Source organism: Neopsephotus bourkii, unplaced genomic scaffold (assembly GCF_033783945.1).
Source record: "Neopsephotus bourkii isolate Nb327-2 ecotype Australia unplaced genomic scaffold, CSIRO-AGI_Nbou_v1 NB_1638, whole genome shotgun sequence".
In the NCBI taxonomy this organism is placed as follows: domain Eukaryota; kingdom Metazoa; phylum Chordata; class Aves; order Psittaciformes; family Psittacidae; genus Neopsephotus; species Neopsephotus bourkii.
The window spans coordinates 8,658,707-8,671,738 of NW_026902113.1; the positions used below are offsets into that span (position 1 = coordinate 8,658,707).

Below are 13,032 nucleotides of genomic sequence, written 5' to 3' on the forward strand. Positions count from 1 at the left end.
CTTCAAGAATCTTTAAACACCACCAAAACGTAATTCAGATTCAGCCTCCACAGATTACATGTTCATGTAAATTTACCCCAAGCCAGCTTTAACAGGTATTCAGCTAGACATGCGCTTTCTTTTTAATTGTAAAGTTTGGCAAATCCTTAAGTTACAGAAAAACATGTCAGTCATCAGTTCAGAGAATGGGTTCACAACATTAAGAAACTGAAGACTGCTATTGAGTTTTAGCATATTTGCAACAAGCATTTTTAGTTGCAACTGACATCTGACAGCAGCTAGCAATAACAAATTCGTTGAGTTTCTAAACCAGTAAGAATTTCAACAGCTACCTCAATAATATAGAGCACGTACAGTGAATGAGTCACTGAACAGTTTATTGGGATTAAGAGTTACAGGCCAAAGGCAAAAAACCCAAGGAAATGTTTCAATATAGGAGACAAGTTAGAATAGAAAGGAAGGCTGAAACTATACTTCTGAAGTCTTGTATCAAAAAAGCTGAAGAGTTAAATTAGAACAATTAATCCAAGACAAAACAATTATTACAGAAGCACAGAATCCCAAGGGTTATGTTATTTCAGGATTCTTTTACTTGACATTCGCTGAAATTAAAATGCATTTTCCGTTACCATTCAAGTCTCAGTCTTGCAAACGTAAGTTTAGGATTTAGCAGTCAAGCTAAGCAAAACTTTCCATCCTCAATAGAAGACCCATCAGTATTTTAACTAAAACAGGTCTGCTTTCAAGTATAAATCTAGACTTGACTGAAGAAATTAGAGTCTTTTCTGCCTTGCTTTGCTTTAAAGTATTTTTAAGGACACTTCAGTTTTAAAGCTTCATTGCAAAACCACAATATTCTTACTTGTAATTTCACTACCCCATATTGTGAACTGGCTTTCATCATTTGTTGCTATTTAAGTATAAATTTCTCTGACAGAAGTTATTACGATGTTGATCTCGTTTCTTTATTCAACATAAATCTGTTGGACAGTCTAATTTCACAGTAAGTAAACTGTATTTCAGAGAGCTGTGTGGGCAGTTTCAGGACAATTCTAACTTCAACATTTCCAGCAAACTGAAGTTTGAGGAAGAATAAAACCTGTTTCATCACATTCCCTAAGGGATGACAGCTTCCCTGGACAGCAGCTAATCTGTGCAAGACTGTACTGTTATTTCAAGCTTATTTCATTATTACTTTAATAAAACAAACAGAAAAAAAACAAACCAAAAATGTTAAGTGTTGTCAGATTAGAAAAAGTAAATGTGTCTCAATGAGATCCAACTTGAACCTGCACATGCACTGAAGTTTTAAGGCTCACAGTGCAGGCTGTACTTTAGTTTTCTTACTTCCTGTAACTGTAAAGCTTGGAATTACTACCATCTAGCATATATGCTTTTTAATCCACCTGGATATTAAATAAACTAACAGATACAAAAAGCTAAGCAAGCATCACAATTATAACCAAATCCTCATGCTATTTCTAGCCATGAATTTGATACTTTTAGAACAGATTATTTTTTTAACGAATTATAAAAATACTTGCTTCAAGCAGTAAGTTTTGTAAAAGTTGAATTCAGACCTTGTTTCTCTCTCCAGTTATAATGATGCAAAAGTATTTTTTCCCCAGCAGGGAAACAACAACCTGCAGAAACACAATTATCTACAAATAGAAAGAATTCAGTGACCTGCACCTTTCCAGTCTCAATTTCAAGTTTTAAACTTACACACTCAGATCATCAAAAGACTTTAGCTTTAGATTTTATCCTGAAGTTAGCTATTGACTGCCATATTCTTAAGCTCCGAAACAAGGAGTTTCAGGTTTACAAGTGAATAGGCTGACAAAAAAAACCTTATCTCCAAAAAAAAACCTTATCTCCAATCTGTGATCTTGGTGCAAGATTATTTCATCCAGTAATCTAGTTTACTAGATGTCACGTGTCACTAAGAGCAGCTTCATCAGAGACCTCCTTTTTCACATATAGACATGCAAATATATATGAAAAAAACACTAGTTACTCACATTTCACCTAAAAAATAAGGTATTAATAGAAAATACTGGTTTTTTTATATAATTATTGGCTAAACAACAACTATTTAGAGCTGAAATATGACCACTCCTTTTCTTCACACACGTATACATCTCATTTAAAGTCAGGACTGCCAAGTTAGGGAACTAATCACTTGACAGTTTCCGGAACCCGACAGAGAGAGGCAGTCTTTTTAGCAGCCCTCGCAGTAAGGGCCGATGAGCAAGATGAGAAAGCCACTGCTAGAAAAGTAATTCTATAAAACCTATGACATAAAAAAATAAATATATATTTACAGAAAGAACGACCTTTTTTACATCTTCAATACAGAGGAAAAACAAACTAACTAAAAATAGGAAAAAAGGCCCAGAAAACCCTAAAGTGCCAACTACGGCTTAGCTAATGTTTTTGAATAGCCTAACACATTGCACGCATACTGACAGCCTCCGTTCCTAACAACACACACCACAGCCTTTAAAAGGAAGGAAAAAAAGAAAGAAAACAATGTTGTCCTCACAGCCTATTTGCCTCCAGAGCTAGGAAAAGCTGCATGGAACCGCATCCAGAATACAAAAGCCAACTGCAGCCGTCTCCAGCTGGCTGCTGCTTCTTCCCCACCCCTATTACACCAGAAGATTTTTATCGCCTTCCCGTCATTTAGGGCACGGTTCACTCTGCAGGGCCACACCGGGGAGGCACGCTCCGAGCCCCGCCCGGGAGCTCTCACACCTTCCAGCCCCGTGAGGAGGGAAACACGGAGGAGCCTCCAAGAAGGCAGGTGCCCGGAGCCCCGCGGCACCAGCACCCCGCTACCAGGATACCCCCATAAGCATGGGCCGCCCCGAAGCCACTCGCGGGAAGACACCAGCTACAAAATGGAAGGCGGCGGACAACGACGCCGTCACCCACAGCTGACAGCTGCGGTGCAGGGGCTCGCCGGGCCGAACAGGCCCTCCCTACTTGTGCAGCGCCGGCAGCACCATCACTGAGCTACCGACCGTGCCCGCAGCCGACAAAGAGAAGCCGAGACAGAGGTACCTTGGTGGTGCGGATGTGCTCCATAGCAGCGCCACTTCCCTGCAGCCACCAGCCCCCGCAGCACTGCCGGCCCGGGGCAGCCGTCACCTAGGAACGCTTCCGGGGCGGAGCCGAGCGGTGCTGGCTCCCTGCAGCGCCCCCTCGCGGCGCATGGAGGGCACTACGTCTCTGCGAACAGAGCGCATGCGCGACGCCGCCAGCCTGCCGCAGTGAGGCAGGAGGCGTGTGGACAGTGGGATCCGTTGCCTGGTTAATCCAGGCCTCCGTTCGTGACACGTAGAGTTACAGTCTGTCAGAGTCTCGTGAATGATGAAATCCCCGGAATATTGTCGTTCTTGTAGTATCATGGAGGGTTGCGGTAGGAAGGAACCTCTGGAAGTACCTAGTCCAACCCCTATGTGTAAATAGGGCCACTCAGAGCCTGTACCATGCTTAGGTAGGTTTTTACTATTGCCAAGGATGGATCTTTCTGGGCAAACTACAAAGTTCAGTTGCTCTCAAAGGAAACGAAAGTGTTTCCTGATGTTCACATAGACCTTTCTGTGTTTCAGTTTGTGCCCACTGCCTCTGGTCCTGCCACTGGGCACCACTGGTAAGACTCTGGCTCCATCTACTTTGTGCCCCTGGTCAGGTAGTCAAAGATGTTGATAATGACGCAAAGGGTTAACAAATGTACAGGGGGGCTAGGGCTGAGCCACTTGCTTAACAATGTTACTGCTTGCTCATGCTTATGTACATGGTATTTGCAATGTACAAGGGGATAGGTCAAACTGCTTACTTAATGATGTTACTTACTCATGCTTATCATACTTACAATGTACAAGGGGATAGATCAGGACGCCTGCTTAACAATATCACTGCTCACTCACGATTATGCTAGGACAAGATATAAGGACATAGCTATTGTCAAGAAGTAGGGACCATGTCTTGATTCCCATCCTTTGGACACCTCCATGTATGCTAGAACTAGACATAAGGACATAGCTATTGTTAAGAAGTAGGGACCGTGACTTGATTCCAGTCCTTCAGACGCCTAGGCCAGCTGAAATTAGCTCTGTGCTTTGGACAAAGACCAAGCCTCCAGGGAGCATGCGTAAAGACTAGATGTGAAAAGTTCTGGCTTGAGAAAGCATCGTTTACTTCATCTTGAGACCCTCGCCCATGACCACCAGGAGGCACTGCGCAGGCGCAAAGGACTTCTTAGTACAATACGAAGTGGGGATAGGACATGAATATGTATAGGCATGTTGTGCAACCCCATGCATATGTATAACTTTAGAGGATAAAGGGGAAACAACACTGAGATGCACATGCTTTTGGAGGAACTATCCCCCATGGGCCTCAGTGCTGAATAAAGCATACCTACTTTACAACTTTAACAAGTTGTGGAGTCTGTCTGTGCATCAATAAGATCCCCCTGAGCCTTGGCTGAACAGTCTGCTCATCCAGCCCATATAGTAAGAACTTATCTGTAAGGGTGTTACGGGAAACAGCATCAGAAGGCCTTACTGGAGTAAGAACTATTACAAGTGTATTGGGGAGTTTAAGGCTGTACAGGAACAAGTTATTGTTCAAGTAAGAAGTTGCACAGTGCAGTGACTCATCCATGTCAGTTATGTGGGTGCACAAAAATCTTGTGTGTGCTGCACAGTATTTAAGAGATATGCTAAAATTTATCCTAAAGGTTTCAGAATGGACTATATAGGTCTTCCTGTTTTCATACTTATTATCTAAATTAGAACTGGTTCAGAAAGGCAGGTTGTATACCGAATTAACCTCTTTTAGTAACGTGGACTTCATAGTCTAGAACTTGGTTTTGAGTGGTAGTATCCACAACGCTCTTAGTGACACGATTTAGTGGTGGACTTGGCAGCCCTGGGGTAATTGCCACAGAAAAGGACTCAGTCAGAAATCAATGTGATCAGACAAAAGCCATTTATTACAAAGCATCTATCCTTTTTATACTATTGTCTGCATCTGCTTACAATAACTTGGTGTATTATGATTGGATACATATTCTTGCAGCTCACGGCAACTAGTATACAATTGGTCAAATAAGAACATGGGAACCTAACCCTTAAAACTTGCCTACAGTTCACTGTTTTGTATCTTAGCACATCCCAGTTTTTCTTATCTTACTTGCACCGTTACTCATGCTTCCTTACCCACATCCTCCTTTATCCTTTATCCAGTTCATGTCAAACTCCACGTAGGCACTTGCTGACTTGGGAACATGGACATTCTTTGCTAAAAATCCATCCACATCTCCCCCTTTTTCTTGTTTCACAAGCCAAACACACTTCATACGTTGAATACATTGTAACAAACAAGGTACAATACAGATAATGGCAAAAAAGACAAGCAACAGGATCAGTCCTCCTTTGACCGAGACTAATAACCTTCCAGTTATACGCCAGCCAGAAAAAAGTGATGATAGCCAATCTTTATCATCTTCTCTTAACTTCATCACATTATCTTTCAACTTACGGATACTTTCATGTATAGATTCTGAGTGATCTGACAAGTTCATACAACACATTCCTTCCAAAATTTAACACCCATGCCCATTTGCTAAGATGAGAAAATCAATTGCTGCCCTATTTTGCAAAGTTGCGTGTCTAATAGAATCAACATCAGTGAGTAATGCAGAGGGAGTGGATGCTGTAGCATTAGTTTGTTTAGCAAGCCAACATCCTAACTTATTCAATGTTGCTAAAGCTTGAGCACTAGCTAATCCAGGAGCTGAGAATGAAGCAGCTATTATTTCACCTGGGTTCAAAAAATCTATTCTGTCATTACAGTTTGGTTGGAAAGTGTGTGTTGACCTTCGAGATCATGATCTTCTCTTGTTCAGTATCATGGTGTTATTAGGGAGAAACATACCTAGGGTTCCCATGATACAGGGGCCACTTTTATGTTGGATGGCACTCCTTGCCAGGCCCGATCACCACATATCAAAAATATGCCAGCAGGTAAACCTACTGGTTTACTCAGAGCTTGATATATTAGGGCTGGTATAATTGCACCAGATGGAAGCATTATGCTACACCTGCATGCTAGCATTAACAGTGACTACCCCTCGAGACATGTTGGTTCGAGAATAATTGAAAAACAAACAATAATCCATCTTTACAGATCCTAACAGTTCTGTTTCTTGTGGCTCGCTGGGGAAAAGTGGCAGATATGGTATCCAGCCGTTGCAGTTATCACACCACTTATTACACACCTGGGGTACAGAAAGTGTTGAGTTGCATAATCATAGAATCATAGAATAGTTAGGGTTGGAAAGGACCTTAAGATCATCAAGTTCGAACCCCCCTGCCATGGGCAGGAACACCTCCCTCTAATGACTCTATATGATTACAGCTGGGAAGACCTACTAAACAGGTCCAAAAGGGGCTACCCGCAGAGGATACTGAGAGGCAAATAGTGTCCTGTCCGGTGGCATTTGCCATGGTCACCCAAATATTTCATCGTTCTGCTATTGATTCCCAGATGGTGTCAACTTGTGATAAAACAAATGCATAGATACACACAACCACACACACTATATCAAGCCTCATTTTCATTTTTTATATGATTTCCATTGAAATCGCTTCTGACAATCATGTTTAGTTTTCTTCCAGTGCTCGGGAGAGACCTGCCAGATGTATGGCACCAGTAGAGGCTTTGAACATTCAAACTTTAGAGTAGCTATTGATGTTCTGAACTTCAAAGCCTGTCTTTGCAACTCAAATTCCCCTTCTAAATATCTAGGTGTAAGACCTGCTTCGTTCCTATAACAAGTAATATATGAGCCAATTCATGAGCCTGCGTAAGCGCGTGGTGCACACACCATTCACAAGGACTCTGTGCAAGAGGAGGTCTGACCCATAACTGCTGATTACACTCTAAACACTCGCGCAATACCCACGGTTCACAAGACCCGCAGGTTGGACAAATTAAACGAGGCTGATTCAGTCGATTCATCCAATCACCAACAAGGGGGGTATTCCGGCTCTCCTTGGGCGGCGCTGACTCTTTCCAGGTTTTCACCCACCAAGCTGGCACCCACTGCGAACCAGAATCTGTAATTACACACATATAACCTCGACCAGTTAGTTTTATTTCTGCAGGACCCTTCCAGATAGCTGTTTCCAAATCCTTGTAGTGGACCTGGATACCCTGAGTTTTAGTCATATAACCTGAACCTAGTGCCTGACCGTGTATTATAGCAGGAGGGTCATTAGCGTCTCCTGTCAACTGCAAAAAATTCATAATATATACAACTTTCTGTATCCTTGCCACCGGCATAAACCCTTCTTCCCCTGTTTTTTGTTTTTCCAACAACTGTTTCAAAGTTTGATGTGTTCGTTCAATGATAGCTTGCCCTGTAGGAGAATGAGGAATGCCAGTGATACGAGAAATGCCGCAATTATTCAAATATTTAGAAAGTGTTGAAGAGGTATAGCTAGGTGCATTGCCTGTTTTTAGCTGTGAGGGTACTCCCATAGCTGCAAAACAACGACGTAGATGTACGATTACCTGGCGTGCAGTCTCACCAACCAGGGGAGTGGCCCAGACAAAGTGAGAAAAGGTGCCAATAGTAACATGGACATATTTTAATTTCCCAAAAGAAGGTACATGAGTCACATCCGTTTGCCAAAGTTGGAGAAGTTGGAGGCCTTGAGGATTAACTTCAAGGCCTATACCTACTGTTTGGCCTTGACAATCGGGACAAGATTGCACAATGCCTTGGGCATCTGTTAGGGACAGGCCGAACTGTCAAGCTAACATTTTTGCTGATTGGTGGAAGAAGGCATGGGATGCTCGAGCTTGTTGAAAAATATTTACAGAGGACCCTGCCCATGCAGGGGCAACTAATTTATCTGCTTTGTTATTGCCTTCACTAAGGCTTCCTGGAAGGCCTGAGTGAATGTGAATATGCATAATGAAATATGTACATTTACAAATATTCACAAGATGTAATAAGGTTTTTAACAAGATCTACAACCTGTCATTAGTGATTTCTTTTAAGATTGCCCTTTCTAGACGTTGAACAATGCCTACAACATATAAAGAATCGCAGACAATATTAAGGGGGTGTCAGGCTATCGCTGAAATACTGCAATAACAGCACTTAGCTCTAGTGTTTGTAGTGAATCAGAAAAATGACCAAGTATTTTCTGTTCTTTCCAACCATCGTCTGTTTGCCAAACATATCCGGCTGTGTGATTAATTTTGCTTGCGTCTGTAAAAACAGTTAATCCTACAGCGGGTTATTCTTTAACATTGTAAACATCTTATGAAGTGGCAAATGTGTATTAAGAGGACAAACAAAATCTATGAGAGCAGACTGGAAAGCAGAGCTAGACTGTTGTGCCCAGCCCAACCATACCCTGGTAAGTGGCAGACAAATTTGTTATGGATCGCAGCCCATAATTTCCTGACAACGTGAACGACCTCACATAATTAAAAGAGCAAATACTTCTAACCGAGTAGTTACAGTTTTGCGTAATCAACAAGGTAAGAAAATCCACTCCAAAATGCATAAAGGATCAGTCTTTTGAAGATCCCACTGTGGTAGCAGACTAAATGGATGATACTCACTATTGACAATAAACAGAATAACCTGTAAATCTAGATTCCACTGAGAAGCATAAGAGTTGGTGATTGTTGTCATGATGTGATCTAAGGCCTCATATTGGGCTCTCGATAGAACTCTTTTTTGTTCTGCCTTTGACTCGCCCTTTAAAAGGGGCATGAGATCAGTCAAATCATCATTTGTGATTCCACACAAAGGGTGGATCATAGAATCATAGAATCATAGATCCATTGAATATCACCCATCGATTTCAGTACATCAGACAAAGTTTTTATCTGTGTGGTAATTTTAACCTTTTGGGGCCTAATTTCAGTTCCAGAAATAATCCACCCCAGATACTTCCAAGGGGCTTCATGTTGCACCTTCTCCAGTGCAATTATCAGACCCACGTTCACTAATCCTGACTGTAGCAGGCAGAGCAGATGGTCCTTGTTTAAATCTTTGACTGTAATTAGAATATCATCCCTATGGTGATAGATAACACATTTTTGCGGTTTTTGTTGGATCGATTGCAATGCCCAGGCAACATAAAGCTGACAAATAGCAGGAGAAGTTTTCATAACTTGAGGTAAAACAACCCATTCATATCTCTTAGCTGGTTCTCCTTTGTTAATTGCTGGGACAGAAAGCAAACTTTTCACAATCGCTTGGATGTAGAGGAATTGTGGAAAAACAATCCTTTAAATCAATTATTATTAAATCCCAACCCTGAGGTATCACTGAGGGACTAGGCAAGCCAGGTTGCAAAGTGCCCATGTCTTTCATGACTGCTTTAATAGCTCTGAGGTCATGCAACAACCTCCATTTTCCATTTTTCTTAGGAATGGTAAATATGGGAGTATTCCATGGACTACTGGATGGCACAGTATGGCCTGCTTCTAACTGTTCAGTGATCAATTGGTGAATATGGGACAGCTTTTCTTTTATCAGTGGCCATTGATCAACCCACACAGGTGTTTCAGTAAGCCATTGCAACTTATAGGTTTGCCATCCCTCACTGGCCGCCACTAAAAATTTTTTGTGGTCAGTTTCATTCCCATTTGACTGAGAGCATCTCATCTGAGCAATGCAGTAGGAGAAGACATAACATATGGTTTAATATGGGTATGCTTCCCATCAGACAGGAACACATCCACCAGTTCTTTATTGATTTGAGTTGACTACATTCCCCCTATTCCAACAACTCCTGCGGTAGCAAGTTCCAAAGGCCATTGCTCATTAACCCCTACAAGTTCCTGAGTATCAGCTGGGACTGCTACCAATAAAGATGCTGTTGGCACAGGATAGGGGAAGGGCACAGGATCCTCAAACGTTCGTACCTTACAGTGCACAGACTTTTGGACAGAATGTTTAATGCCTGAAACAGGCAACACTACCATAGCTGTAGCACCAGGCGCTGAATCGGAGGTAGGTGATGGCCCCTGCTGTTGTGAAGGCGAGTCAGAGAAAGCTGCAAAACCAGACTTTGCCAGCTGTTTTTCAGCCTTCATTGCAGCTAGAGTCTCTTTCAGCAGTCTCCACAGGGCAGTGAGAGACTTTGCCTCTTTATACCCACAGGTAACTTCATCCCGCAGGCATGCCCCAATTTTTTCCCAAGTCTCAAGCTCAAAAGCTTCATTAACCCCTGGATCAGCTCTTTTTCTTTACTCCAGAGCAATAGTCTTTTTAACAGATTGTCATCATACTCTATCCCTCTCGCTGAGAGGATATGTTGGAAGAGCTTAAGGATGGCCATTTCTTCTTTGCTTAATTGGTTACCCATCTTAATCCTCTTCCACACCCATTGGCTGCTCACCTTAATCATGCTGCAGTGACTTCCAGGCTCACAAGGCTCTGTTCTGACGTGTCTACCTCCGAGGCATCTACCTCCTGTTCCTGGTCCTGCCGGATCATATCCAGCCAACGTCCCTGCGGCACCACGTTCCACTTTCTTTGGTGTCACGCTCTTCAATTTCTTCAATTTCAATATGAAAAGATAGGGGGCTGCCCCACGTTGGGTGCCGTTTGCCGCAGAAAAGGACTCAGAGATCAATGTCATCAGACAAAAGTCGTTTATTACAAAGCATCTATCCTTTTTATACTATTGTCTGCGTCTGCTTACAATAACTTGGTGTATTATGATTGGATACATATTCTTGCAGCTCACAGCAACTAGTATACAATTGGTCAAATAAGAACATGGGAACCTAACCCTTAAAACTTGCCTACTGTTCACTATTTTGTATCTTAGCACACTCCAGTTTCTTCTTATCTTGCTTGCACTGTTACTCTTGCTTCCTTACCCACGTCCTCCTTTATCCTCAGTTCATGTCAAACTCCACGTAGGCACTTGCTGACTTGGGAACATGGCCATTCTTTGCTAAAAGCCCATCCACAGGTAATGGTTGGACTTGATGATCTTAAAGGTCTTTTCCAACCTACTTGATTCTATGATTCTATGAGTTATTAAAATCATACTGTGAAAGCATAACCCTGCTCTTTTTCCTGTTATGCCAATATATTTTGTCACTTCATGGCGTGTCAGATCAGAAGGATTTGTTGGCAAACAACTTTACAGAAATCCCTCTACAGGTGCCATTTAACAGTATGGGGGCTTTAATTTCTTTAGCACATTCAAAGCTAGGCATGAGTAAACATCGACTAAACCACAAATTACATTTAACTACACCTGAAGCTCTGCCTCGTATAAAGGACAGCAATCACATCACCCAGAAATGATCTCGAACATCATTTCAGTAAACACTATCTGTAGCCACCCATAGTCTTCAGCAGTCACAGCGTGGAGCAGTTGTGTGCGTTGTTCGGCATGCTTTGGGGGACTCTGGAGGTAACCTAACCATGCGAGCTTCTCACAGCGTCACAGTTCATCCAGGCACTCACGTACATTTAAGTTGCCCGCAGCCCCACGCGCAATTTAAATGTACCTAAGAAGTACATTTACTCAGGGCTTCCCCCTCAGGTGCTTCCGCCTACCAAGGTGGGCCCTGCCGAGCGCCACACCCCGGCCGCCCATCCGCACCGCCAGCCTTGGCCCAAGGAGGCTGCATCGGCCCAAAGGGCTGTACGGGAGGAGCGGCGGTGCCGTCCCACACGTTACTGTCGCTTTAAGGGCGGGCGGGAGGGCGGTGCGGCTGTCCCGTGGTGCATTGCGGCGGGCGCCCGTAGGGAGCGTGGCTGGTGTCCGCGCGGTTGCTGCCGCCGCTCGGTTTGAAGCGGTCCCATGGCGCGATGAGGCCCTGAGCAGCCACCGCCGCGCCCGAGCAGGCCGCCGCCACCACTGCCCTTCCCGGGCCCGTGCCGACCGGCCCCGCTGCAGCCTCCCGGCTCCGCTCTACGGCCGTTCCCCCAGCTGCCGCCATGTCTGCGGGCTTCTCCTTCGGCGCGGGGACCTTGGGCTCCGCGGCGGCCGCTGCCGCCGGGACAGGAGGAGGGGGCGGGGGCTTTTCCTTCGGAGCCGCCACGCCGAGGTAATGGGGCACCCCCCGCCCTCCCGGCCCGGCACTTAGGCCGCCGGTGCTCCGCGGGCCTAGCCTGTGCCAGGGCGGAACGCGTGTTTGTGCGTGTGAGTGCTGGGAGGGGGGACGGAGGGGCAGACACTGGGCTCTGTCTCGGTGCTTCTGCTGCTGCCGGAGGGCCCTGAAGGTCCGGCACTCCTGGCCTGGAGGGCCCCTGGTGCTCGTATGAGCTGGTTTCACCATTCCCCTACCAGCTCGCAGGGGTGGGGGAGCCCTGCCTGAGTTGGCGGGCTCGTCACATGGGGATCGATCTGTTCAGTAGCTAATAACAAAGTGGGGTGCTCTTAAAGTTCTGCCTTATTGTGGCTTTGTGTCGAAGCAGCGTGTCTCTAAGGTTATCCCTAAGGTTCTGAACTCGGAATGTGGATCTGTGCTTATCTAGGTGTCAGCAGCCGGTCTGATCTTGTGTGTATGACATGGAGCTTGTTGATGTCGAAGCCCAAATGCTTAGTGTCCAAATCTGACATTCCATGCTTTTTCCCCGAAGTTGGGTGGGGCCTTATGCTTTATGACATTTGGTACATTTGGTGTACAGTGTGTTGGAGTAAAAGATCTTCACTCTGTTTGATATGCAGGTGACATATGACAGGCTCTGTAACTGGTATTTAGATTTCTCAGAATAACACGTAAGTCTTTGATTAGGTTGTTTTTCTCCTTTTCTGCTTACTTTCCTGGAGCGCAACTGTCCCAGCAAAGACTTTTTTTTCTTTTTTCTGACCAGCTTCCTATTATGCCTCTGTTGAAGATTAGGGCTGTTGCAGTGGATCTTTGTATTGGAGTTTTTCCCAAATCTGATCAGGCAAAATCAATCACTGTAATGTAATCTAAATGTGCAGGGTGAACTACTGAGGGGAGATTCAGGTATTT

At 44.2% G+C, this 13,032-nt stretch overlaps 2 protein-coding genes across 5 annotated transcripts in view; one reads left to right on the forward strand and one right to left on the reverse strand.

The window, feature by feature from the left end:
* MTMR6 (myotubularin related protein 6) overlaps positions 1-13,032 on the reverse strand; it is an 82,724-nt gene that overhangs the window by 25,372 nt on the left and 44,320 nt on the right. Inside the window, exon 2 of the mRNA XM_061374623.1 lies at positions 3,067-3,186. Coding sequence (XP_061230607.1) covers positions 3,067-3,090 — 24 coding nt within the window. The 5' untranslated portion in view covers positions 3,091-3,186. The remainder of the gene's footprint in view (positions 1-3,066; positions 3,187-13,032) is intronic.
* NUP58 (nucleoporin 58) overlaps positions 11,776-13,032 on the forward strand; it is a 38,514-nt gene continuing 37,257 nt past the window's right edge. For 3 of the 4 annotated variants that reach the window (XM_061374624.1, XM_061374625.1, XM_061374626.1), the window contains exon 1: positions 11,777-12,117. In XM_061374624.1, the coding sequence (XP_061230608.1) occupies positions 12,008-12,117 (110 nt within the window). In that variant the 5' untranslated portion in view covers positions 11,777-12,007. Of the gene's footprint in view, positions 12,118-13,032 lie in introns of all 4 variants that reach the window. The other variant, XM_061374628.1, reaches the window with a different exon arrangement.